Here is a 26639-nt window from a genome sequence, read left to right on the forward strand (position 1 = left end):
GAGAAGAGAGGTGAAAGGCAAAGGAGAAAAGGAAAGATATATCCATTCGAATGCAGAGTTCCAAAGAATAGCAAGGAGAGATAAGAAAGCCTTTCACAGTGATCAGTGCAAAGAAATAAAGGAAGACAATAGAGTGGTAAAGTCTAGAGATCTCTTCAAGAAACTTAGATATACCAAGGGAACATTTCATGCACAGATGGGCGCAATAAAGGACAGAATGGTATGGACCTAACAGAAGCAGAAGATATTAAGAAGAGGTGGCAAGAATACCCAGAACTGTACAAAAAAGATCTTCATGACCCAGATAATCACAATGGTGTGATCACTCACCTAGAGCCAGACATCCTGGAATGTGAAGTCAAGTGGGCCTTAGGAAGCATCACTACAAACAAAGCTAGTGGAGGTGATGGAATTCCAGTTGAGCTATTTCAAATCCTGGAAGATGATGCTGTGAAAGTGCTGCACTCAATATGCCAGGAAATTGGGAAAACTCAGCAGTGGCCACAGGACTGGAAAAGGTCAGTTTTCATTCTAATCCCAAAGAAAGGCAATGCCAAAGAATGCTCAAACTACCGCACAATTGCATTCATCTCACACACTAGTAAAGTAATGCTCAAAATTCTCCAAGCCAGGCTTCAGCAATACGTGAACCGTGAACTCCCTGATGTTCAAGCTGATTTTAGAAAAGGCAGAGGAACCAGAGATCAAATTGCCAACATCCACCGGATCATGGAAAAAGCAAGAGAGTTCCAGAGAAACATCTATTTCTGCTTTATTGACTATGTCAAAGCCTTTGACTGTGTGGATCACAATAAACTGTGGACAATTCTGAAAGAGATGAGCATACCAGACCACCTGATCTGCCTCTTGAGAAACCTATATGCAGGTCAGGAAGCACCAGTTAGAACTGGACATGGAACAACAGACTGGTTCCTAATCGGGAAGGCAGTATGTCAAGGCAGTATATTGTCATCTTGCTTATTTAACTTATATCCAGAGTACATCATGAGAGATGCCGGGCTGGGATTCAGAAGCATGAGCCGAAATCAAGATGGCCAGGAGAAATGTCAATAACCTCAGATATGCAGATGACACCACCCTTATGGCAGAAAGCAAAGAAGAACTAAGGAGCCTCCTGATGAAAGTGAAAGAGGAGAGTGAAAAAGTTGGCTTAAAACTCAACATTCAAAAAACTATGATCATGGCATCCAGTCCCATCACTTCATGGCAAATAGATGGGGAAACAATGAAAACAGTGAGAGACTTTATTTTGGGGTGCTCCAAAATCACTGTAAATGGTGACTGCAGCCATGAAATTAAAAGACGCTTACTCCTTGGAAGAAAAGTTATGACCAACCTAGATAGCATATTAAAAAGCAGAGACATTGCTTTGCCAACAAAGGTCTGTCTAGTCAAAGATTTGGTTTTTCCAGTAGTCATATATGGATGTGAGAGTTGGACTGTGAAGAAAGCTGAGCACCGAAGAATTGATGCTTTTGAAGTGTGGTGTTGGAGAAGAGTATTGAGAGTCCTTGGATAGCAAGGATATCCAAGCAGCCCATCCTAAAGAAATTGAGTCCTAAATATTCGTTGGAAGAACTTATGCTGAAGCTGAAACTCTAATACTTTGGCCACCTTATATAAACAACTGACTCATTTGAAAAGAATCTGATGCTGGGAGAGATTGAAGGTGGGAGGAGAAGGGGATGACGGAGCATGAGATGGCTGGATGGCATCACAGACTCAATGGACATGAGTCTGAGTAAACTCCAGGAGTTGGTGATGGACAGGGAGGCCTGACATGCTGCAGTCCATGGGGTTGCAAAGAGTCAGACACGACTGAGTGACTGAACAGAACTAAACTGAACCACCAGGGAATTCCCTGGAAGGTTTTCATTACCACCAAACCCGTTAGCTCTTACCTTCCTATTTCCCCCATCCTTGTTGTTGTTTTAGTCCCTGAGTTGCATCTGACTCTTTGCGAGCCCATCGTCTGTATCCCTCCAGGCTCGTTTGTCCATGGGATTTTCCCAGGCAAGGTTACTAGAGTGGGTTGCCATTTCCTTCTCCAGACAGTCTTCTCCACCAAGGAATCAAACCATCATCTCCTGGATTGGCAGGTGAATTCTTTACCACTGAGTCACCAGGGAAGCCCCATCCCCCATCCTAGGCAGTCTCTAATTTACCTTCTGTTTCTGTAGATTTACCTATACTCTAAATAGAATCATAGAATAAGTGGCCTTTATGGGTGGCTTCTTTCATTTAGCATAGTGGTTTTAATGTCCACCCAGATGATAACGTGATTCAGTTATTCATGTTTTGTGTGCTGTTGTTCCATTGTGTGGTATACCATATATTGCTTGTCCATTCATCAGTTCATGGACTTCTGCGTTGCTTCCACTTTTTACCTCTGCATGCGTAATGCTGCGCTGAGCGTTCATGTACAAGTTTTCATGTAGACATATGTTTGCATTTCCGTTGGGTATATACTTAGGAGTGGAATTCCTGAGATATGTGGTAACTCTGTATTTAACTTTTTGAGGAATGGCCACGCTTCTAAAGCAGTTGTACCAGTTTACATTTCCACTGGCAATGTTTGATGGCTTCAGTTTTTCCGCATTCTTGTTAATAACACTTGTTATTATCTGACTTTTTGACTATAAACTTCCTAATGGGTGTGAAGTGCTATCTCGCTATGGTTTTGATTTGTATTTCTCTGATGCCTAATGGTGTTGAGCATCTTTCCATTTGCTGATCGGGCACCTGTATATCATCTTTAAAGAAATGTCTATTCAGCTTGCCTATTTTTAATTGGATTTTTAAAAATTTTTTTAAATTAACGAGTTGTAAAAGTTCTTTATATGTTCTAGATACAGGTTTCTTATCCAGTGTATGCTTTGCAGATATTTTCTCCCATTCTGTGGTTGTGTTTTCCCTTTCCTGATAGTCTTTTGAAGCACAGAATTTTTTGATCTTGATGAAGGTCAGCACTTTTTTTTTTTGCCACTTTAGTTTTTAATTGAAGGATAATTGCTTTACAGAAGTTTGTTGTTTTCTGTCAGACATCAACAAGAATAGGTACACTCATGTCCCCTCCCTCCTGAACTTCCCTCCCAACTCCCTCCCCACCCCACCCTTCTAGATTGTCACAGAGCCCCTGTTTGAGTTCCCTGAGTCAGACAGCAAATTCCCACTGGCTGGCTGTTTTACATATGGTAATGTAAATTTCCATGTTACTCTCCTTACATCTCACCCTCTCCTGCCTTCTCGCTGTGTCCATAGGTCTGTTCTCCATGTCTGTTTCTCCATTGCTGCTGTGCAGATAAATTCATCAGTACTATCTTTCTCAATTTCACATACATGAGTCAGCTGCAGTCCATGGGGTCGCAATGAGTCACACACGACTGAAGCCACTGAGCATGGCATATGATGTTTATGTTTCTCGTTCTGACTTACTTCACTCTGTATAATAGGCTCTGGGCTCGTCCACCTCATTAGAACTGAGTCAACTATGGTCCTTTCTATGGCTGTAGTATTCCATTGTATGCATGTACCTCAGCTTCTTTACCCACTCATGTGTCCGTGGACATCTTGGTTGCTTCCATGTTCTAGCTGTTGTGAATAGTGCTGCAGTGAAAATTGGGTACATGAGTCTTTTTCAATTTAGTTTCCTCAGGGTGTATGCCTAGGAGTGGGTTTGCTGGGTCATACGGTGGTTTTATTCCTCCTTTTTTAAGGAATCTCCATACCGTCTTCTGTAGTGGCTGTATCAGTTTACATTCCCACCAGCAGTTCTCCACACCCCCTCCAGCATTGATTGATTGTAGACTTTTTGATGATGGCCATTCTGACCGGTGTGAGGTGGTATCTCATTGTAGTTTTGATTTGCATTTCTCTAATAATGAGTGATGTTGAGCATCTTTTCATGTGTTTGTTAGCCATCTGTATGTCTTCTTTGGAGACATGTCTGTTTAGGTCTTCTTCCCACTTTTTGATTGGATTGTTTGTTTTTCTGGTGTTGAGTTGTATGAGCTGCTTGTATATTTGGGAAATTAATTCTTTGTCACTTGTTTCCTTTGCTATTATTTTCTCCCATTTTGAGGGTTGTCTTTTCACCTTGTTGGTCATTTCCTTTGATGTGCAAAAAGCTATTAAGTGTAATTAGGCCCTATTTGTTTATTTTTATTTCCATTACTCTAGGAGGTGGGTCATAGAAGATCTTGCTTTGATTTATATCATTGAGTTTTCTGCCTATGTTTTCCTCTAAGTGTTTTATAGTTTCTGGTCTTACATTTAGTTCTTTAATCTGTTTTGAGTTTATCTTTGTGTATGGCATTATGTTCTGATTTCATTCTTTTGCATGTAGCTGTCCAGTTATTCCCCACAGCACTTATTGAAGAAGTTATCTTTGCCACATTGTATATTCTTGCCTCTTCTGTCACAAATAAGTCACCTATAGGTACATGGGTTTAAGGTCAACATTTTTGTTTCTTGTGCTCTTGGTGTCATATATAAAACTCCAAATCCAAAGTCATCAAGATGTACCTACATTTTTCTTTCAGAACTTTTATAACTTTTGCTTTTTATATTGATCCATTTTGAGTTAATTTTTGTATGTGGTATGAGGTGAGGAGGGAGGTGAAATCATAGGCTTTTAACCTCAAAAATCAAACCGAAGGTAAAATGTCTGAAAATACTAATAAGTAAATACACAAGTAAGTAGCAGGAGGCACATGAAACAAGACTGCCCAGTTGTTCGTAATTGTCACGTGGAGTGATGAGTATGACTGACGACATATTTGAAGTCGCTTTGTGTCCATACAGAGACAGTTTAATGGTTTGTTCTCATTTGGTTATTATTACCCTGATAGCCGTCATTTCTTAAAATTTCTCCTTATGTATGTCGTTTTCTATTGCTTTTTTGTTTCTTTATTTTGCTTTTCTATATTTATTTATCTAACTGCTAAAAGTGACCAAATTTTGAACTTGCTGTGTTTCTCTGTACATGTGGGTTTGTAAGGCTAATAAACATTTTCCGTTAATTATGCCTTTAAAATATAATAAGTTATGACTTTATATTTGTTTGCACTTACTTTATTTTTTTTTATAATTTTTTATTTTTTTTTAATTTTAAAATCTTTAATTCTTACATGCGTTCCCAAACATGAACCCCCCTCCCACCTCCCTCCCCACAACATCTCTCTGGGTCATCCCCATGCACCAGCCCCAAGCAAGCTGCACCCTACGTCAGACATGGACTGGCGATTAGTGTTTAGAGAAGTACAGCTATTAGATATATTTTGGTATCTTTCTAATTGAATTTTGCTTTATTCCAGAAAATTTAGAAAATATAGCTAAAGGAAAAACTAGCAGACTTTAAAATAATTCAAAATTGTGCCTCTCCGAAATTAATTATAAGCATCTAATTTTTAAATAAAAGTAATACTTACATATGCGGGGGGGACCCTGAAACTTTTATTGAAAGGCATAAAATGAAAGCTTATTTACCTCCCAGCTGACCACCCCTACCCCATATCACTAGGACTTTTCTTCTCAGGTAACCACAAATAGATAGTTGCCCGGGTATATTTTGTTACTTGTTATTTGAGAATCTTTTGTTGTTTGTTTATATTCATGGCAGCGTAAAAGTTATCCCTATTTGGTACTTTTTTTTTTTCACTTTGAGATATGTCAGGATGAGAATTTAAAGGTCACATGCTACTATAAATACTGTTAACATTTTGTTATATTTCTTTCCATCTATGTTGCTAGTGTGTGATCATGAAGAACCTTGCTTGTACAACTCAAAATTCCAAACTGGAACATTTTAGTGTTTTAATATTTAGTATGCATTTTATGAGGTGATTTAAATCCAGACTTTAAATCTGAAACCTTCTAGATAGTATGACAAAAGATTTTTTAGATTTGTGAACTTATTTTAGTTCTGTTAGAATGTGAAAATTGTGTTATTTTTTGAAATACATTTAATCTTCCTTTCAAATGATTAGACAGAAGCTATCCTCTAGTATGATTTTTAAATTCCTTCTCAGAGCATAGTTCTAGAAGTAAGTTTTCAAGCCAGGGGGAGAAAGCTACTTTTAATAGGCATGGAACTGTGAACTTTTTTTCCTTCTGTTCCTAAGATAATATGTATGTAGGAATATTAGTGTTTTCTTGAACTGCACTTTTCTTTTACATTAAAAGTTTGATTAACAAGAACTAGGGGAGATCGCACTATTATGATTAATTGAATTTTGATTATCTGAGGAATAATCAGTAGACCTTTGTATTGCTCTGGTCTTTATTGTGGGAAATCTCCTGATCTATATCAGTACCTTTTCTTGTTTTAATAAATACTTGTTTCCACTGCTTGTCTGTGCAAGAACCATATCTAAATTATATATCCCAGTCCTTCACACAAGGAAGATGAGATGTAAAATTAAGTACATGATACATACTTTTTAAAGATTTTGTTGTTGAAAATAACTTAATCTTTCTTTCTTTGGGATTTGGCATGTAATATTCTGACTCCTTTCCCAGCAAACTGAGCTTTTACCATTAGGTTGTTTCAGGTACATGTGTAAAAGTTTGGATTAGTTCAGTTCAGTTCAGTCGCTCAGTCATGTCTGACTCTTTGCCACCCCATGAATCACAGCACGCCAGGCCTTTTTGTCCATCCCCAACTCCCAGAGTTCACCCATACTCAGGTCCATCGAGTCAGTGATGCCATCCAGCCATCTCATCCTCTGTCGTACCCTTCTCCTCCTGCCCCCAATCCCTCCCAGCATCAGGGTCTTTTCCAATGAGTCAGCTCTTTATATGAGGTGGCCAAAGTATTGGAGTTTCAGCTTTAGCATCAGTCCTTCAGTGAATACCCAGGACTGATCTCCTTTAGGATGGACTGGTTGGATCTCCTTGCAGTCCAAGGGACTCTGAAGAGTTTTCTCCAATACCACAGTTCAAAGGCATCAATTCTTTGGTGCTCAGGTTTCTTCTCAATCCAACTCTCACATCCATACATGACCAATGGAAAAACCATAGCCTTGAATAGAGCCTTCAGTTCAGTTCAGTTCAGTTGCTCAGTCGTGTCCAACTCTGCGACCCCATGAATCACAGCATGCCAGGCCTCCCTGGCCATCACCGTCTCCCGGAGTTCACTCAGACTCATGTCCATCGAGTCCGTGATGCCTTCCAGCCATCTCATTCTCGATCGTCCCCTTCTCCTCCTGCCCCCAATCCCTCCCAGTATCAGAGTCTTTTCCAATGAGTCAACTCTTCGCATGAGGTCACCAAAGTACTAGAGTTTCAGCTTTAGCATCATTCCTTCCAAAGAAATCCCAGGGTTGGTCTCCCTCAGAATGGACTGGTTGGATCTCCTTGCAGTCCAGGGGACTCTCAAGAGTTCTCCAACACCACAGTTCAAAAGCATCAATACTTGGGTGCTCAGCCTTCTTCACAGTCCAACTCTCACATCCATACATGACCACAGGAAAAACCATAGCCTTGACTAGACGGACCTTAGTCAGCAAAGTAATGTCTCTGCTTTTGAATATACTATCTAGGTTGGTCATAACTTTTCTTCCAAGGGGTAAGCGTCTTTTAATTTCATGGCTGCTGTCACCATCTGCAGTGATTTTAGAGCCCCAGAAAATAAAGTCTGACACTGTTTCTACTGTTTCCCCATCTATTTCCCATGAAGTGATGGGACCGGATGCCATGATCTTCGTTTCTGAATGTTGAGCTTTAAGCCAACTTTTTCACTCTCCTCTTTCACTTTCATCAAGAGGCTTTTTAGCTCCTCTTCACTTTCTGCCATAAGGGTGGTGTCATCTGCATATCTGAGGTTATTGATATTTCTCCCAGCAATCTTGATTCCAGCTTGTGATTCTTCCAGTCCAGCATTTCTCATGATGTACTCTGCAGAGAAGTTAAATAAGCAGGGTGACAGTATACAGCCTTGACGTACACCTTTTCCTATTTGGAACCAGTCTGTTGTTCCATGTCCAGACGGCCCCAAATAGTCAATAATGTGGTACTGGCCCTAAAACAGACACTTAGGTCCATGGAACAAAATAAAAGTCCAGAAATGAACCCACACTCATATGGTCAATTAATCTGTGACAAAGGAGAGAAGAATATACAATGTGGAAAAGATAGTCTCTTCAATAAATGTTGTTGGGAATACTTCATTTCATGCAGAAGAATGAAACCAGAACACTTTGTTGCGCCATATTCAAAAATAAACTCAAAATGGGTTAGACTTGAATGTAAGATCTTAAATCATAAAACTCGTAGAAGAAAATATAGACAGTCACCTCATTTACTTTGGTCTTAGCAGTGTTTTTTTGAATATGTCTCTTCAGCAACATAGATGGACCTGGAAGGTGTAGATGCTGAGTGAAATAAGTCAGAGAGATACCAAATGATTTCACTTACATGTGGAATCTGAAAAACAAAACAAATAGACTCATAGATACAGAGAACAAACTGGTGGTTGCCAGGGGGAAGACAGGTCAGGGAAGACGGACAAAAGAAGTGAAAAGGATTAAGAGATACAGCTTTATTGGTTACAGATGATGTATAGTTATTGTGATGATCACTCCATAATGTATAAAAATATCAAATCAATATGTTATGTACCTGAAACAAATATAAAATCATTAATTATAACAATTTAAGTAAATAAATAAAGCAAGCAATAAAGAAATGTTATTTTATATTGTAAATACAATTGCTGTAATGGAATGTGTTTTTAGTTAAAATTTTAAGAATACTATGCTGTGATAAATTGATTTGCTTTAATCAGGTATAAAATTTAAGAGTATAAGGCTCATACATCTACAGCTAAACTGTTTTCTTCCCTTCCTTTCTCCTTATCTGGTTACATATGCTCTTTAAAGTATGCTTTATAGTTACATCGCTCCTTTGTTTCTTGTGGTCAGTTGCTAGAGAGAAAGTTAATTCTCTGAAACATTTTTGGTTTATTTATAGATTGGTCAAAGAAAAAATGATGTATGAAAAAGAAGCAAAACAACAAGAAGAAAAGATTGAAAAAATGAAAGCCGAAGATGGTGAAAATTATGCTATTAAAAAACAGGTAAAATTATTATTTAAGATATAATTTTACCTTAAGACTTCAGTCTGTAGTTCCTCTCTAATCTCATACCATGTTATAACTTTAGGTACCATCTTTGTGACCATTCACTTATTTACACAGCAGATATTTATTAAACCCCTGCTACTTGCCAAATGCGGTTTTAGGCACTGTTTTAGATGTGGCATCAAAACAACAAAACAAACCCAGAATTCCTGCTTGCTTGGCATTCGTTCTCATGCCGCTGTCTGTCTCTGAGCCCGAAAGAAAACATTGATCACCTCTTGGCATATCCTCCCTTCTGTGTTCAAGCTAAGAATCTTGGTCTTCCCTCAATCCAGCTCATCGCCTCCGAAGAAGAAGCTATTCTCGCTCTTGTTTCCTGCCTCTCAATAAATGGTACCTCTGCTTACTCTGATACTCAAACCAAAACTTACAGGTCTCTTCTTGATCACCAAGTCCTCTTTCTTTCTCCCTTGATTTCTTTCTCTGCTGTCGCTATCCTGGTCCAGTCCACTATTATTTCTTGCCTGGACTACTGCAGGAGCCTCCTTGTTGATACTGTCTCTTGATAACCCTACATTCCTTTCATACTGCAGTAGCCAGGTTGATCTCTTTAGAATGTGTACCATATTACTGATTCTATTACCTAAAATCCAGTGTCTAATGAATTTAGAATAAAATCCAGATGACACTAGGTAAAAGGAGAATATACAAGAGCTTATATAGATAATATCTCAAGACTTGTTTTTTCAAATCAGCTTTATGAACTCACAGTGGTTTTTATCATATAGATTTTGTTATATAGAATGGTAATAATGCATCCTTAGCTCCAGGCTTAATTAAGCAAAATTAATCCCTTAAAATGGACTTCTCTGTAGGTAGTTGCTCTCTGTGATGCTAAAGGAATGCAGTCACACCTGAGATGTCTTCTTTCTTTAGGCTGTCCAAAAAGAGCACTTTCTTCTTTTCTTGACTTTCCAGGAGAGCTTGCCTCCCTTTGTGTGTGATATAGCAAAGGACATGTTTATGGGGGAGGATTTGTAAACAGGTATGTAGGTATAATGTGTCCCCCAGTATGTTTTTTGTAAACTAACTGCTCTTCATGAGGATTTACACACATAATTTAACTTTTTGATTCTTAAAATTATGTTAAATGTTTTTTGACAGCTTCTTCCATAAATATTCATATCCCCTTTGTACCTCTCTCACTAAGGTACTCTATTTTCCCACATCTAGTGAGAAGCATTGTAACATAGTGTATCACTTAATTCACCCAGGTCCTGCTTGGATCCCATCCAGTTTGTTTTCCCACTTGTATAGTTTAGTTTTTTTTCTTGCTCTGTGCTTTTTGTCACCAATAATGTATTTTAAAATAGTCCTATAGCTAGAATATGAGTTGTAAGTTACATGGAATGGGAGATATGTTTCCTTTCTAAATGTTTCTGTGTGCTCAGTTGAGTCCAGCTCTTTACAACCCTGTGGACCGTAGCTCCTCCGTCCATGGAATTTTCCAGGCAAGCTTACTGGAGGGGTTGCCTTTTCCTACTCCAGGGGATCTTCCCAACCTAGGAATCAAACCTGCATCTCTTGCGTCTTCTGCATTGGCAGGCGGATTCTGTACCACTGCACCACCTTTGTAAACAAATTCTATAAATAGTGCCACAGATTATCACAGAATCTGTTTTATTTAATTTTTAATATTTGTATATTATCTTTCAATAAAATCACTGCTTGATAGGTAAGAATTAACTCTATTGAATCCTGTTCTAATTGTTATTTGATGATATTAGCCACTTACTGGTTATATCATTGATTGCATATGCGGATATAAAAGGGAAAAAGTGAGCGAAAGTTACTTAGTCGTGTCTAACTCTTTGCAAACCCATGGACAGTCCATGGAATTCTCCAGGCCAGAATACTGGAGTGGGTAGCCTTTCCCTTATCCAGGGGATCTTCCCAACTCAGGGATCAAACCCAGGTCTCCTGCATTGCAGGCAGATAGATTCTTTACCAGCTGAGCCACAAGAGAAGCCCAAGAGTACTGGAGTGGGTAGCCCATCCCTTCTCCAGCAGATCTTCCTGACCCAGGAATTGAACCAGGGTCTCCTGCATTACAGGTGGATTCTTTACCCACTGAGCTACCAGGGAATCCCATAAAAGGGAAAAATATTTATTCAAAAACCCTTTCTACACTCAGCCATGTTAAGATTCTTTTGTCACAGTGGTCATGGTTTATAACATGACTTCCTAGATTCATAGTCAGCCTAGTACTTAAATGTAAGAGTATCATCCCATATCTAATTACAGAGCAATGAATTTTTCATGTTTGCTATTCTCAACCTGCAGTGTATACAGTTGTCCAGTTTTGTTTCAGAGTCTCGTGGAACTTTGTCTTCACTCTAGCTCAGCCTACCTGCCTTTCTCAGTCCCTTTCCCTAGCTTGCCTGTGCTGTTTGTGCAGCCATTTGTGTTTTTCTTGCATGCAAGGGGAGTTGCGTTGCCAGAAGCACGGCTCTGTCCCTCATTGCCTAATGCTTTAAGGCCAGTCATTGCTGCTTGGCATTTGCTGACACCCCTCATAAAAAATAGCAAGAGAGCCAAATGCCAGATTTTGAGGGTTCTCTTCTATTTTCCCTTTTTTTCCTCTTTCTCTGAGCTAAGTGCCGTCTGCAATCACTTCTCACTATCTTGGCTTGTCTCTCACTTGGTTCCATTTGCTCTGGCTTTCCTGGATCTTCTGAACCAGCCCTGTTTTATAACTTACACATACAGTGCTGTCCCTATCAAACTTCTTACCTGAAATTGATTACCAAAATTGTTCTCTCCTGGAATAGGCCTCATTTTGGTTCTTTTAAAGTAAACTAGGCAGAAGTTTCAGGGCCCTAGCCAGCCAAAATACCAGTTATTCCGCTGTCCTTCGTCCTCTGGCTAAAAAATATAACACAGTATTCAGAAGTTAACCGAACATTGATGTTAGCCTTCTTCTGCTTATGATATTCCTCTTTTCCTCCACCTTCCTCATCATACTTAATTTTTACATGAACATAAGTTTTCATTTTTTGAGATAAATGCCCAAATAATTTCTGAGTCATGTTAGTACATTTTTTGCTTTAAAAGAAACTACCAAGATCTTTTCTGAGTGGCTGTATTCATATCATTTTATGTTTATATCAGTCATCTTTGATGGTTTGACTTCACATCCTTGCCAGCATTTGGTGTTATCACTATTTCTTTTTAATTTTGTTTATTTATTTTTGGCTGTGCCAGGTCTTCACTGCTGCCCAGACTCCCTCTAGTTGCAGTGAGCAGGGCTTGTCTTCCTTGCTGTGTGCAGGCTGCTCACTGTGGTGGCTTCTCTTGTGTGGAGCACAGGGCTTCTCGGCTTCTGTAGTTGCCATATGCAGATTCTAAAGTGCTGGCACAGTAGGTGTGGTGCACGGCCTTAGTTGCCCTGTGCCATGCAAAATCCTCCTGGACCAGGATCAAATCTGTCTCCCCTGCATTGGCAGGCAGATTCTCAACCCCTGGACCACCAGGGGAGTCCTGGTGTTATCACTGGTGTTTTCACCATTTTAATTTCGACATTTACCCGTCACATCTACATGATTAGTGTATAGTGACAGCTGATTTTGCTTTTAATTTGAATTTCCCTAATGACTAATAATATAGAACTTCTCGTTTGCTGATTGCCCATCTGTATATCCTCTTCAGTGAAAAGTCTATCCATGTTTTCTGCTCATTTTCTAATTAGGTATTTTGTTTCAGTTTTGAGAATTTTTAATATTTTCTAGATAAATGCCTTTTGTTGGATATATGGTTTGCAGATATTTTCTTTTCGTCCTCATTTTGTCTTTTTACCCTCTTAATACAATCTTTTATTGACTAACAGTCTTTAACTTTGAAAACATAGCCTTTACAGCAAATGCATCCTTTTGTGAATCATACTTTTGATGTCAAATCTAAGGCCTCTTTGGCTAGACTTTGGTCCTGAAGATTTTTTCGTTTTCTAAAAGTTGTGTGGTTTTATTTATCTCTTACATTCCCGGCTTCAATTGAGTTTGAGTTAGTTTTTATTTAAGGTGTGTGTGTGTGCTTAGTCGCTCAGTCGTGCCCAACTCTCTGCGACCCCATGGCGTGTAGTCCACCAGGCTCCTCAGTCCATGGGAATTTTGCAGACAAGAATACTGGGAGTGGACTGCCATGCCTTCCTTCACAGGATCTTCCCAACCCAGGGATCAGACCCAGGTCTCCGGCATTGCAGGCAGATTCTTTACGGTCTGAGCCACCAGGGAAGCCCCTGTAAGGTGTGAGGTTTAGTTAAAGATTCATCTTTTTGCCTGAGTGCCCAGTTCCAGCAGCATTTGTTGAAAAGGTTCTATCCTTCCTCCACAGAAATGCTTTTGTTCCGTTGTCAGAAACCAGGGGGACTTGTTTGTGTGTTTGTTTTCGGGTTCTCTTCTGGTCCATTGATCTGTATCTAACTCTGCCAGTACCTCACCGTCTTGAATACTGTAGCTATATAATGAACCTTAACATTGGGAAGAGTGAGCCCTCTCACTTGCTGCTTTTTCTCTCAGAATTATTTTTCCTAATTTTTTTTGCCTTTCTGTAAAAATTTTCAAATAATGATCTCCATTAAACCTGGAGATCAACTTGGGGAGAATTAATGTCTTTACTATGTTGAGTCTTCCAGTCAGTGAACATGGCAAGTCTCTCCAGTTTATTTAGGTCTCATTTCTTTCTTAGAATTGGGTTGGCCAAAAGGTTTATTTGGGTTTTTCCAAATGAACCTTTTGGTCAATCCAATATTTTGTAATTTTCAGCGTACACATCCTATACATATTTTGTTAGATTTAAACCTAAGTGTTTCATTTTTTTTTGAGGGTATTGTATTTAGTTTCAGTTTTAGTTTTTAGTTTCAGTTACTAATGCTGTATTTATTGTTAGATATAAAAGTGTAGTCAGTTTTTTATGTGTTGATCTTAAAACCTGCAACCTTGACTTTGCTGACTTCACGGATTAGTTCTGGGAGTTTTGGGTGGATTCCTTCTGACTTTCTACATAACAGTCTTGTCATTTGCAAATAAAGACAGTTTCATTTGGGGCTTCCCTGGTGGCACCAGTGGTAAAGAACCTACCTGCCAATGCATGAGATGTAAGAGACATGGGTTCAATCCCTGGGTTGGGAAGATCCCCTGGAGGAGGAAATGGCAACCCACTCCAGTATTCTTGCTTGGAAAATCCCATGGACAGAGGAGCCTCCTGGGCTACAGTCCATAGAGTCGCAGAGAGTCAGACCTGACTGAGTGGCCAACACGACACTGCGGTTTCGCTTCTTTTAAATCTGCATGTCTTTTATTTGTTTTTCTTGCCTTGTTGCTCTGGCTGGAGCTTACAGTGCTATGTTGAATAGGAGTGGTGAGAGTGAACATATTTATCTTGTTTTCAGTCTTAAGGGGATAGCATTTAGTTTTTTACCATTATATAAATGTTAGCTGTAGTGGTTTTGTAGATGGTCTTTTTCAAGTTGAGGAAGTTCTTTGTTTATGGTTTTGCTGAGTATTTTTGTCATGAATAGGTATTAGGTTTTGTCAAATGCTTCTGTGTCTTTTGGTAAGATCACATGAGTTTTCTTCTTTGGCTTGTTGAAACTGTGAATTACATGGATTAATTTCTAAATATCGAACCAACCTTGATTGTGTTGTATAATTCTCTCAATTGGTGGATTTGAATTGCTAGTATTTTATTGAGGATTTTTGCATCTAAATTTATGGGAAATAATGGTCTGAAGTTTTTTTTATTAAGTTGGGAAGTGTTCCCTCTTTTTTCTTGAAAGATTTGTATAAAATTGGTGTTAAGTGTTTAAATATTTGAAAACATTGTTCAGTGAAAGCATCTAGGCTTGGAGAACTCTTTTTCAAGAACTTTTTAATTAAAAGTTTGATTTATTTAATAATTATAGAACTGTTCAGTTTATCTGTTAGGCTTTGGTGGTTTATAGTTTTCAAGTAACTGGTCCATGTCTTCTAAGTGATTTAATTTATGAACATTATGAATATTACTGAGCATTATGAACATTTGTGTGAGCATTATAAAATTACTTTTAGCATTTTTTTTCTCTTTTTGTTGGTTGTGAGATCTGTACTGACATTCTCTATTTTGTCACTGTTAGTGGCAATTTGTACCTTTTTACTGTATATTTGTCAGTCTTAACTAGAAGTCTATACCAAAAATAACGCTTTGTTTCATTGCTTTTTTCCCCTCTGTTCTCTTTCTGTTTTTCATTTTATTGATTTCTGTTCTTGTATTTGTTATTTCCTTTCTTCTGCTTATATAGGTTTATCTTGCTCTTCTTTTTCTAGGTTCCTGAAACTTAGCTTTGTAATTTGAGATCTTTCCTCTTTACAGATCTAAGCATTTAATACTCTAAATTTCTCTCTCAGCATTTCTGAAAATCCCAGAAATTTTAATATGTTGTATTTTCATTTATCTGTGTATTTCTCTGTTTCCTTGGAGACTTCCTTGTTGTGACCCATTAGTTGTTCAGAAGTATGTTGTTTAATTTATAAAATGTTTACAGGTTTTGCTGCTATCTTTCTGTTACTGTTTTCTAATTTTATTCCATTATAGTCAGACATGTACTATGTTTTGTTTCAGTACTTTTAAATTTGTTGAGGTTTTTTTTTCATTTTGTGTTTGTTCCTTTTGGTCCAGGATATAGTGTACTGTAGAGAATGTTTCATAGGTGCTTGGAAAGAATTTGTATTTTTGTTTCATAGGTGTAGAGTGTTCTGTAAATGTCAGTTATATCTTTTGATGATGTTACTGGATTCTTTTGTATCTTTGCTGATTTCTTTTTTCTCTAGTACTTCTGTCATTTGCTAAAACTGGAGTGTTGGAATCCTCAGCTGTATTTCTCTCTCTCCTTTTAGCTTTATTGTTTCTAGCTTCATGTGTTTTGAAGCTCTTTTTTCAGCATACACACATTCAGCATCACTGTTTTCTTGATGGATCGATCGTTCTCTCATCATGTGATATCCCTCTGTGTCCCTCATGATGTCTCACTCTCAAGTCTGTTGTACCCAACATGGGTCCAGTATGAACATGGTCGCTCCTGTCTCCTTCGTTAATGTTTGCATGGCATGTCTTTTCTATTCTTTTTTTACCCTATCGCTTTCATTTGAAGTGAGTTTCTTGTACACCTGTCTTTAGCTGGTAAATTTAGACCATTCATGTTTAAGTAATTATTGGTATGTCAGTGCTTAGAGCCCAGATTATTTTTGACTCATAGGATTCTTCTTCCATCCTTAACCATTCATCAATAACCACAGAACACAAGTCAAATGAACTTTTTCTTTCTTTCTTTCTGTCTGTCTGTCTTCTTCATGGCATGGTGACTGGGTCCTAAGAGAAGTGTTTCCCAAAGTGATCATTCCAAGAGATTCCATGTAGAAGCTACAAGGCTTCTTAAGATGCAGCTTCAGGTCTTCAGTTTCAGAATGCCCCTTCTGCCACATCCTGTTGATTTCACAGTGCCAGACCAAATTCGCTGTGGGAGGTGCCTGCTCACGAGCAGGAAAACAAGGAGGTGATGCCATGGGCTCTGTCTTGGCTGCTGACTGCTGGTGCTACTAACGCATGTGCTAGAGCTGAAATCAGGGGCTGTAACTCCCAGCCGGTTAACCAGCTGATCACACTCAGACTTGGCTTTATCGTTTGTGGATTGAGGACACTGGTCTGGATGACATCCCAGATATGGTTATGTCCTTTCTAACTCTATGCTTCTGTTTCTTAGATATCTTTTTTCCCCAGCTTTATTGAGGTAAAATTAAAATGTATATATTTTGGAGAAGGCAATGGCAACCCACTCCAGTGTTCTTGCCTGGAGAATCCCAGGGACGGGGGAGCCTGGTGGGGATATGGGGTCTGTGGGGTCACACAGAGTCAGACACGACTGAAGTGACTTAGCAGCAGCAGCAGCAGCAGCAACCTGCCCTGAATCAGTCTAGTTGTGCCTTACACACACACAAACACACAGGCAAAATGGTCGATTGCTTAGAATGAGCTCCTTCAGGACCGCCTCTTGTAAATTAAGGTATAACTAGGAACATTTCACTACTACACACAGAGTTTAGGTGATCTTGGTGCAGTGAGGGGACTGCAGTGACTGTAAAATGAAACTCACATGTACACGCTCTGTTGAAGACTAAGGGGAAACAGCTGTTCAGCCTAGAAACCATTTCTTAGTGGATTTCTACAGTGTGTCTTGGGTTTAACGCAAATTAAAACATTTAAAAGTTGACTTACTAGCATTTGTGGATTCCAGATTGAGACCCGTTGGAAGAGCAATGATTTCTTCTGTGAATCAGCACATTCTTTTATAAATGAAAGTTTAAAGTTTCTCACTAAATCCATCTTACACAATTGACTGGTTTTGCTAACTACAGATGTGATGGGAATAGGGAAAAAATAAAATATGGGGGGAAAGGGGGAAAAAAACCAAAATGTATATATTTAAGGTGGGCAGCTTGATGGTTTGATGTACATATACCTCGTAAAGTATCTACCATATTCATGCTACTGAACATACCCATCACCTCACATAGTTACTGGGTTTTTTTTTCTTCATCAAATAGGTTTCTTAACTTGTTTATTATCACATTACCATTTTAGCACGATATAAAAGAAGAGACTTAACCATCGTTCTGGTAATCTCTGAACTACTCTTAGAGCTCAATTTGGCAAACTAATACAGTTACCATTGGTTCCAGAAGCAGCCAGTATCTAACATTAGACTGTCCATAGATTATTATAGGTATAGCCAGCCCTGCATAAATGATCTGGATCACTGAAGGAGCTAGAAACCATTGGCTAGGTTATTTCACACACTCTTCTTTTTGAAAAATTAAAGATCTGCTAATAGATTTTTCCTTTCCAATGTATGTATGTTTGATTGTGAGTGAAGCTGATCATATTTGAGTTCAGTGGTTTATTCACTGTGGCAACGAGTCTCGCTAAGCTTCCCCCAGGATCCTTAGTTGGCCTCAGTCTTGTCATAGCACTGAAATAAACTGACAGTTTATCCAGGTGTTTTAAACAGAGGCACTATTCATTTGAATGACTACTTCCAAAAAGAACACTTTGAATGATAATACTGTTTTCATTTATTCACGTGTTTTGAGGGGTGTCTTTACTGTATAATCATACCTTATATACTGTCTTTTAAAATTATTCCTGACAATTGTAATTCACTGTCGGAAGGTAAAGTATATGATTTGTGGCCTTGATAAGGATGTGGTTTATGGACCCCAAACCATAATTATCACTGTACTGGATAAAGTACAGTGAAACAGTGTTAGTGTTTATTTGCGTGTTTATTCTCCCATATGGATTGGAGGATGAGATCTTCTCTTTTTCATATTTATATCCCCTGTACCTGACATCCTACAATTATATAGTAAGCTTATTGTATGAAATGAGACTGATATATGGGAGAGACTGAGCTTTGGCCCTTCTTAGGTCAGAATCCTATTTGATTAATGAGGGATATAGAACAGTAATGAATAGGAGGTGCTTTGGACAGCATTGTTTAAAGTTCATGTCCATGACAACACTAAAGCTTGCCAAATAAAGTTTACAAGTATACATTTTCGCTTATGTGTCTAACCCAATTCTTTATATTTATTTCATCTTGTTTAATTCCTATAAACTAGGGGGGCCCATAGGGGAGGAAATATGAATTCCTTACCTAATTAAATGTCCCTGTCACTGACTTTTCACATGTATTCAAACTAACCAGACACACAAAAATAGTTAGTGGCTCAGTCGTGTCCAACTCTTTGCAACCCTATGGACCAGACTCCTCTGTTCATGGAGTTCTCCAGGCAAGAATACTGGAGTAGGTTGCCATTTCCTTCTCCAGGGGGTCTTCCCAACTTAAAGTCAAATCCAAGTCCCCTGTATTGTAGGCAGATTATTTACCGTCTGAGGCACCAGGGAAGTCCTCAAAAATAGATTAATGGCAATGATTGAATTGCCATGGCATGGTATGAATAGCTATAAAATAAAGTCACGATCCCGTGTTTGAAATTTTCAACATGTGCCTTATTAGCAGAAGAATTACAAGTTCAGCAAGAGATTTCACCTAAGAAAAGAGATGTAGAGAGCATTGTTGTATATTATAATTTTCATTTTTATTTATATTATGAACAATGATAAAACTTTGGGAAAAGGAAGAAGGTAGTGGGATTCATTAAAGTTTCTATTAGAGTGTAATAGGATTATGGTTACCATTAAATTATGTCATTTGTTTTTAATGTGAGTTAGATAATAAAGCTTCTAGGTTAAAGTTCAAGATTTTGTAGCCATTTCACCCAAGGTATTTGACCAAAGATTACTTTTTGGAAATAAATGTTTCATTGATCTCTGTGTCTCTTTCTAAGACTAGTTTAAGGAGATAAAGCTTCATATTTCCTTGGGAAAGAGACTTATTTGAGGTCCAACATCTGACACTAATATATTTACCCTCTAACTGATTGGGTTTCCCATTCATCCATTTGATTATTTTTCTTCTTTTTATGATTTGATATATTTTATAGTCCAGCTTCAAATGGTGAAATTTTAAGCCGAGAAATATCCTCCAAAGTAAAGATTCCTGTGTTTAATTCTGTAGTGTCTGTCTTTGGGAGAAATAGAGAGAAGTAGAAGTTCAGATTCAGAGGGGTGCCTGGTTGGTAATTTGGATCAAACTGCATGGGGAGAATAATCTCTCCCCTAAAATGAAGCACAGGGATAAGTAATAACTTTTTATGCATGATAAGCATCAGAAATGTGAACCTGCGGGTCTCTGCTCTTCATTTTTCCTCACCTCTGTCTTTCAGTTAGAACCTCCTGCAGTGTGCACACGATGTGATCAATAACTCAATAACTTTTTTCATGCAGTAATTATCTCCATGTGATATTATCTGAGCACTGTTTTTCTTTATTACTCAAAAGATGCAGGAGATGTTTATATAACCAGCTGATCCCATTTTGGATAACGGTGCTTTGTGACAGCAGGAGAAACAGTTTATTTTAAATAACCTTTTTAAATAAATGCTCTATGAAAAGCTTTCAGAGTTAATTTTTACTTAGCGTGAGAAGGTGATTACCAAAAAGGTTTAGATCGAAAACTTGTACTTTGTATATTTTACAGTTTGAAAGTCATTCTTTCTAACTTCTAATAAACACAATTAAAATTAAAATATTGAACCATTTAACATAGCCATAATTTTTTTCTGTTCCTCTAAATCATTTTGTATATTTTCAGAGGTGTGAGCTAAATGCGTACGTCCTGCCATCTCTGCGTGTCTCACAGGTCGTTTTGTTACAGGCCGAGATCCTGCAGGAGTCCCGGATGATGATTCCAGACTGCCAGCGCAGGTTGGAAGCTGCACACACTGATCTTCTGCAGTTATTAGTAAGTACTACTTATCTGTCTTATGTTTCAATGTTATTTCAGTCTAATACATCAAAGGCCAAAATTTTAAATCTTTGACACTGAAAACTAGTTGGTGACATTTTGTTTACTTGCTCAGTGTACAGTGTATTTTTAAATAATTAGTGGAGTTTAAGTGGTGTTTAAGTCATGCCTCCAGTAAAAGCACTGTGTCATCATGGTCACTCTAGTCATTTAAACTGAGTTGAAATATATTTGAGTTATCATTGTAGGTATTCGTAGTACTAATACTGTCCAGCAATATCTTGAATGATTCCATTTTCACACATAAACATCTTTTTTAATACATTAAATATAAATATTCTGTTTGGTGTTTTAAAAGATCCAGATATTTCAAATGAATTTAGGCTGTTTTACAAAGGATTTGGAATTCTTCCCGATTCAAACCTAAAATGATTTCAGAGAAGAAAGAAAACCCTGTACAGTAATATATAGGCAGTCCTTTCATATTAACTTGGAGCTGGTAACACTCTTTATCATATTTGCTAGTATAAATGTCTTGTGATATAGTGGCAGAATCATTTTAAAAAGGGATTCTAAGAAAAATGAGAAGTTCTTTTTTTATTTCTTAAAAAAGATGAAAGCAGAATACTGTGTATAAGCCAGTTATTTTTGCTATTTGATGATAATTTGATGAATTCTGTCATTTCCTTTATTAACCTTTAGTTTCTAGTTCTGGAGCTAATATTAATTACCAGCTACATAGCTGTCTCCTGTTCATAGTTGTTTCCTATACATCAAACATAGTGAGGGTTTTTCAGGTTGATCGTATGTATATATTCTTGGAAAGAGAATGAGATTTGTTTTCCCACCAAAATAACATCAGGACTAAGTCTGTAGAAAAAACGAAACAGAGAAATACATTTTACTTTACTTTTGAAACAGAACTCGTATTTATCTGTAGGAACCTTTTAAAGGCAGGATAACTCTCTTTAAAGCCAAAATGAAGCTAAGTTTTTAAAATAAAAGAGATGAAATAAAAGATAAATGAAAACAGGAAATACTCTATTAAAATATTACCCGGAACAGCAGCATCATTTGTATTTCCTGACAATTGAAATGCTTTTTTCTCTCATGAATGTAGTAACCAAGAAAGTAATAAAAACTGCTTAAAAAATAATATTGTCTTTCGATGATGTATTTGTGTGTGAGGATATATTCAGCAATGTCTGTACCCTCAAAGAGCTTATATGTTCCAACAGAGAACAAAGGCGTGTTCAAATGTAATAGAGAAGTTTAAGGAATTCTTACCTGTAGTCTGAATTAAGCAAACCCTCAGTCTTTTTTTCCTTTAAAATTTCATATTAAATACATGTACACACACTTCATTTCCTCTTCCCTCTAGCTGTTTGTATATATTCATCTTTTATTGCCTGACCTGAATTGCTGACCATAGCTTTGTTTACTAAAAAATGAACAAAATTGGCTGTGCTCTATGCTCATTAACTTACATTATTTCATTTATGTGTTACTATTAAATAATAGTTTTGTATATGATATACCAAGGAAGAACTCAGTCTTTAAATGTCAGAAACTGAAAGCTGTTGTTCCCATGTAGTAAGGTATATAATACTCATCAACAGGAAGACAGTTCACTTTTCTTAACTCTAGTGTGACATCTGTAGCCTTCTTTGTCATTTGAGTAGCTGTAGGGTTATTTCGGTCTGAATGTCATCATATATGTAATGCATTAGTAAATAATTTTTTACTGTTAGTGCATTAATAATACCATTTTGTTGTGTTAATAAAGTGAGAATACAATGTTTTAATTTTTTCCTGAGGTTTTAATTACTTAATGTAAGTGGTTTTAGATGACCATGTTTTTTATTTATTATATAAGAATATACAATATTGTATATTATATAATAATATATAAAAATATATATTTTGTTTTAATTTTTGAGCTGCTTATCTTTGATAGTTTGTGATATCTGAGTAATAAGTACTGAAGTTCAAGAAGAATAAACATAATTTTTATTACATTTAATTTCAGGAGAGTGAAAAAGACTTGGAAGAAGCTGAGGAATATAAGGAGGCACGTTTAGTACTGGATTCAGTGAAGTTAGAAGCCTGAAGTTTTCTGTACAGGGTATTTTTTGCATTAAATCCTGGGATCCATTCCACAATTCATTATTTTTGACCACTGCTATGTGTTCAAGTAGTATGAGAATGTGATTCTTTTTATGCAGTGCATATATTTTTCTTTGCCTAATTTAATGTGTCAAATAAATGAGTTCATCTAATAAAATTGCTTCTTTTGTACTTTACAGAGTATTTTAATTAACCTTTTAGCATTAAGTCATAGCCATTTTTGACAGAGAATTAAAATCTGTTAGGTTCTTTTTAAAGTCTAGATGTTTTACTGCTTAAGCGTGAATTAAATTAAAAACAGGGTGATTTTTTTCTTCTAAGATAAATATCCAAATTTTGAGTATTTTATCCTGAGTAGCATGCAACTCCCAGATAAGAAAGTAACAACACAGGACTTCCCTGGAAGTCCAGTGGTTCAGACATGCTTCCAAGGCAAGGAAGGGGTGAGGGTTTGGTTCACATTGGGGAACTAAGACCATCCTGCATGCCACGTGGCATGGCCAGAAGACTAAAAAAAGGAAAAGTAAGAACTTCTCTATGGATGCAGCCTTACATATTTATTTCTTCACAGTTAAAGTCCAGCATTCAACATTTCCATTACTGTGAACTAATAGGAAACATTTAAATCTTTTTCCAGAAAAATTTATACAGAAAACACCAACCATTTAGATCTTTAAGAATAAAATTCTTATGAATAATAAAGAATTGAATCGTATTTTAAAGGAATAATAAATATTGCCAGTACTGGGAAATAAATAAATAAATGTTGTACCGTGCTGGGAAATGTTAAATGGAAAGGGAACCTCTGATTTATAGCTTTTGCTCTTTTCTGTAGTGTAAATACTCCCACTGTGACCAGTTTCAAGTGACCAATGTGATATCACGGAACAGAATTGGGAAGGTTCAAGCTAGCTACAGCATGCACTGGTCCAGCCAAACCTGAATTGATTGACTAGAAAAGGGCGTTGTTGCATCACAAAGCTTTTTCCCAGTACTATTGTAAACCTGTAACTTAATCTTTTGAGCTTATTTTTTTTAAAATATGATACTTGTTTTATTATATTTCTAGAAAATATGTATGAGCCTTATGTCACCAGCCTAACATGAACCATGATCTAATGAACCAAAATAGTAATAATAACATTTATACTTTAAAACGCATAATTGAAAAAATAAGAAAATGAATTTTTGCTGCTATAAAATACATGCCTGTAATATGGTTGATCAGATTTTGGAAGTTACAGATGATAACTAGAAACAAACATTTATTGAATCTGAAAAAGATCAGAGAAGAGAAAAATAATTCTTTAATATTATTTCTAAAGCCTACTCTGTTTAAAAGCATAGAATGTATCATTTATAAAATAAAACTTTCATGTAGAAAATTACTTCATCAGAGAATAGCATATATCTGAAGCATTTCTAAATTGAAATGTCATCATTTTAAAACATATTACATGCCATTTTTAAGTATTTGAGGTAGAAGAGGGGAAGAGTGAGGAAATAAAAACTATAATTACAATGTAAAATTTTATGCTAAGATTCAGTATTAGAGATTTGAGGATCAGGAGAATTGAACTCTTTAGATTATCTTGTGGTTTGGTGTTAAGAACAGGTGGAGGTTTTTTGGTTTCAGGCTTGTTTTTTTGTTTTTGGCATATTGAGTTTTTAAATTCATAAAACATTCTGAGAATTGTTGACATGTTCCAGTTGTTCTTGTGGCCAAGAGGCACATTAAGAGCAGTTATAATTGATTAAGCATTAACTTGTTTTTAAGCTTTTATTTAAAACCTTCTATTTGTGTAACAATAAGTAGAAATTTCCTAAACTAAGACCTCCAGTTAACATAGCAGTTGCTCAATAAACATTTGCGGAAAAAGTGAAAATCAAGAACATGTCTAGCATTTGGTCTCCTGCTTTGCAAACAGATTTTTTACCACCTGAGCCACAAAGGAAGCCTGTCTAACATGTAGAATGAGTCAGAGAATGCTCTGAAGGATTACATCTCATCATAGACAAAACACATTTAGTAGAATGCTTTTCGAGCTGTTTTGGCCACAAAGCATAATAAGAAACACATTACTTTATATAGATGCATAAACAGCGTACAGCTATATAAACTTCCTGATCTATATGTCTTTACCAGTTCCTTGGATCTCAGAGCAGTTGTCTCAGTGAATGTGCGCTGCAGATTTGCGCATTACAGGCATGAAGTGTCGTGGTGATATGTGATCAGTTGTCATTTGTTAAATGCCCTTGTCCTTGCACAGACCAGTACAATGGCATCCATAGATTAGACAGGCAAAACAAAGACAAGTGGCAAAATCAAGTAAGTAAGCCTAATGTTTCCATGTTTTTCTGTACAACAAAGGTCATGTCATTTCTAAGAAAGTAAGAATGTACGTAGGATAAATAAATAGACACATAACATACAAAATGAGTAAAGTGACCAAATCCAGGCTGGCTTTAATGCCATTGAGAATATTCCCAAGTTTTAGCATTTTTACTTGGACGTTCTTGGCTATCTCCCAAAGTCCTGGACAGGAACTTCCTCTCTGGGCTTTTGGGACATACACATTTTGGATGACTACTAACATGTCAAGAACCAGGTTGTCCTTCACTTATCCTATTTTGTACTTTCTGGATAAGTCATGTCAACAGCTCCTTCAGAAGGAATGGAACTTGTGGGGAGGATTTTTTTTTTTAACTGCTAAAATCAGCACGTGTTTATGAATAACGAAACCTGGTTAAAGTAATGTATTGTAATGTTCGTTTCACTTTTCTTGGATTTCTGGTGAGGAACAGTCAGAGCCTAATATTTAAAAATTGTCTCTATGCCTCTACCTGTGCACTGAATCACTTCCAAATTGAGCAGTCAAACCTGGTTAATCTAAATTACTTTGCAAACTTCATTACATTACTTGGCTTTTTAAAAATCCTATCAAATTTAATAAGGACATATCTTATAGCTGGTTATCACTTAAATCTTATTGTTTGGTCATTTAGATAAACCAAGGACGGATTAATACTTTCTTTGATGGTGGGTTAGGGCCTTTAGATGTCAGTGTAAACTTGGTAGTGTGTGAACAGGAGCTGTGATGTAAGTATTTGACATTAAAGGGTTAATCAGGTAATTTAGTCCTTGAGACTCTTTTGAGTGCTTTAGCTGGAAAGAAATTGAATGGTTTAGAAATGGTGCACTATGAAACAAGTATTAGTGTACTTGAAATTTTCAAGAGTGCTTCATAAAAATCTACATTGCACTCCACTGTTCGTTCTTACTGCTCTTATGAGAGGTATTTGTTCATGCATTAGACTGTTGCACAGAAAGGTATGATTCATTCATTATGTTACAGTAGATTTACACCTTTCTTACATTTTTGTGCTTTCTTTTGGCAGCTGCATAGTTGACAAGGTGATTTCAAAGTCTTGAGGGCAATATATGTCACCAAAGGTTAATACTTTTAATATTTTGGATGCACCATGCTACATGTGGGAACTTACTTCCCCAACCAGGAATTGAACCCACACCCCCTGCATTGGAAGCAAGGAGTCTTAACCACTGGACCAGCAGAGAGGTCCCAAAAGGTTAATATTTTTAAAACACAAAACGACTTTTCAAACTAAGAAGAAAAAATTTGTAGTGTAAAAGATAGAGGATGAAAACAGTTCATAAAATAATAAATGCAAATGAATAGGTTTTTTTTTAATGTTTCACTTCAGTAGTAGTCAAGTTCAAATTTTAAATACAATGAAGCAGAAATTTTGCAGATGAGAATACCTGTTGACTAGGTATGATGAAGTACTACCCGATGAGTTTAGCATGAACAATGAAGTAAACAAATGGGAAAAGAGCATCACTTACATGGTACGCAGTTGGTATGTACCAGGAAAACACAAAAGCATTATCTGTAGAATAACTGAAGCAATGAGGAAATTAGCTAGCTACAAAAT

The 26639-nt window shown here is 37.0% G+C and overlaps 1 protein-coding gene across 1 annotated transcript in view; it reads left to right on the forward strand.

Annotated features, from left to right (window-relative positions):
- The window catches only part of TBCA (tubulin folding cofactor A), an 84915-nt gene extending 62054 nt beyond the window's left edge, over positions 1 to 22861 (forward strand). The window contains exons 2-4 of the mRNA XM_018053687.1: positions 8992 to 9097; positions 20469 to 20555; positions 22588 to 22861. Coding sequence (XP_017909176.1) covers positions 8992 to 9097; positions 20469 to 20555; positions 22588 to 22668 — 274 coding nt within the window. The 3' untranslated portion in view covers positions 22669 to 22861. The remainder of the gene's footprint in view (positions 1 to 8991; positions 9098 to 20468; positions 20556 to 22587) is intronic.

The sequence above is a fragment of the Capra hircus genome, chromosome 10 (assembly GCF_001704415.2).
Source record: "Capra hircus breed San Clemente chromosome 10, ASM170441v1, whole genome shotgun sequence".
In the NCBI taxonomy this organism is placed as follows: Eukaryota; Metazoa; Chordata; class Mammalia; order Artiodactyla; family Bovidae; genus Capra; species Capra hircus.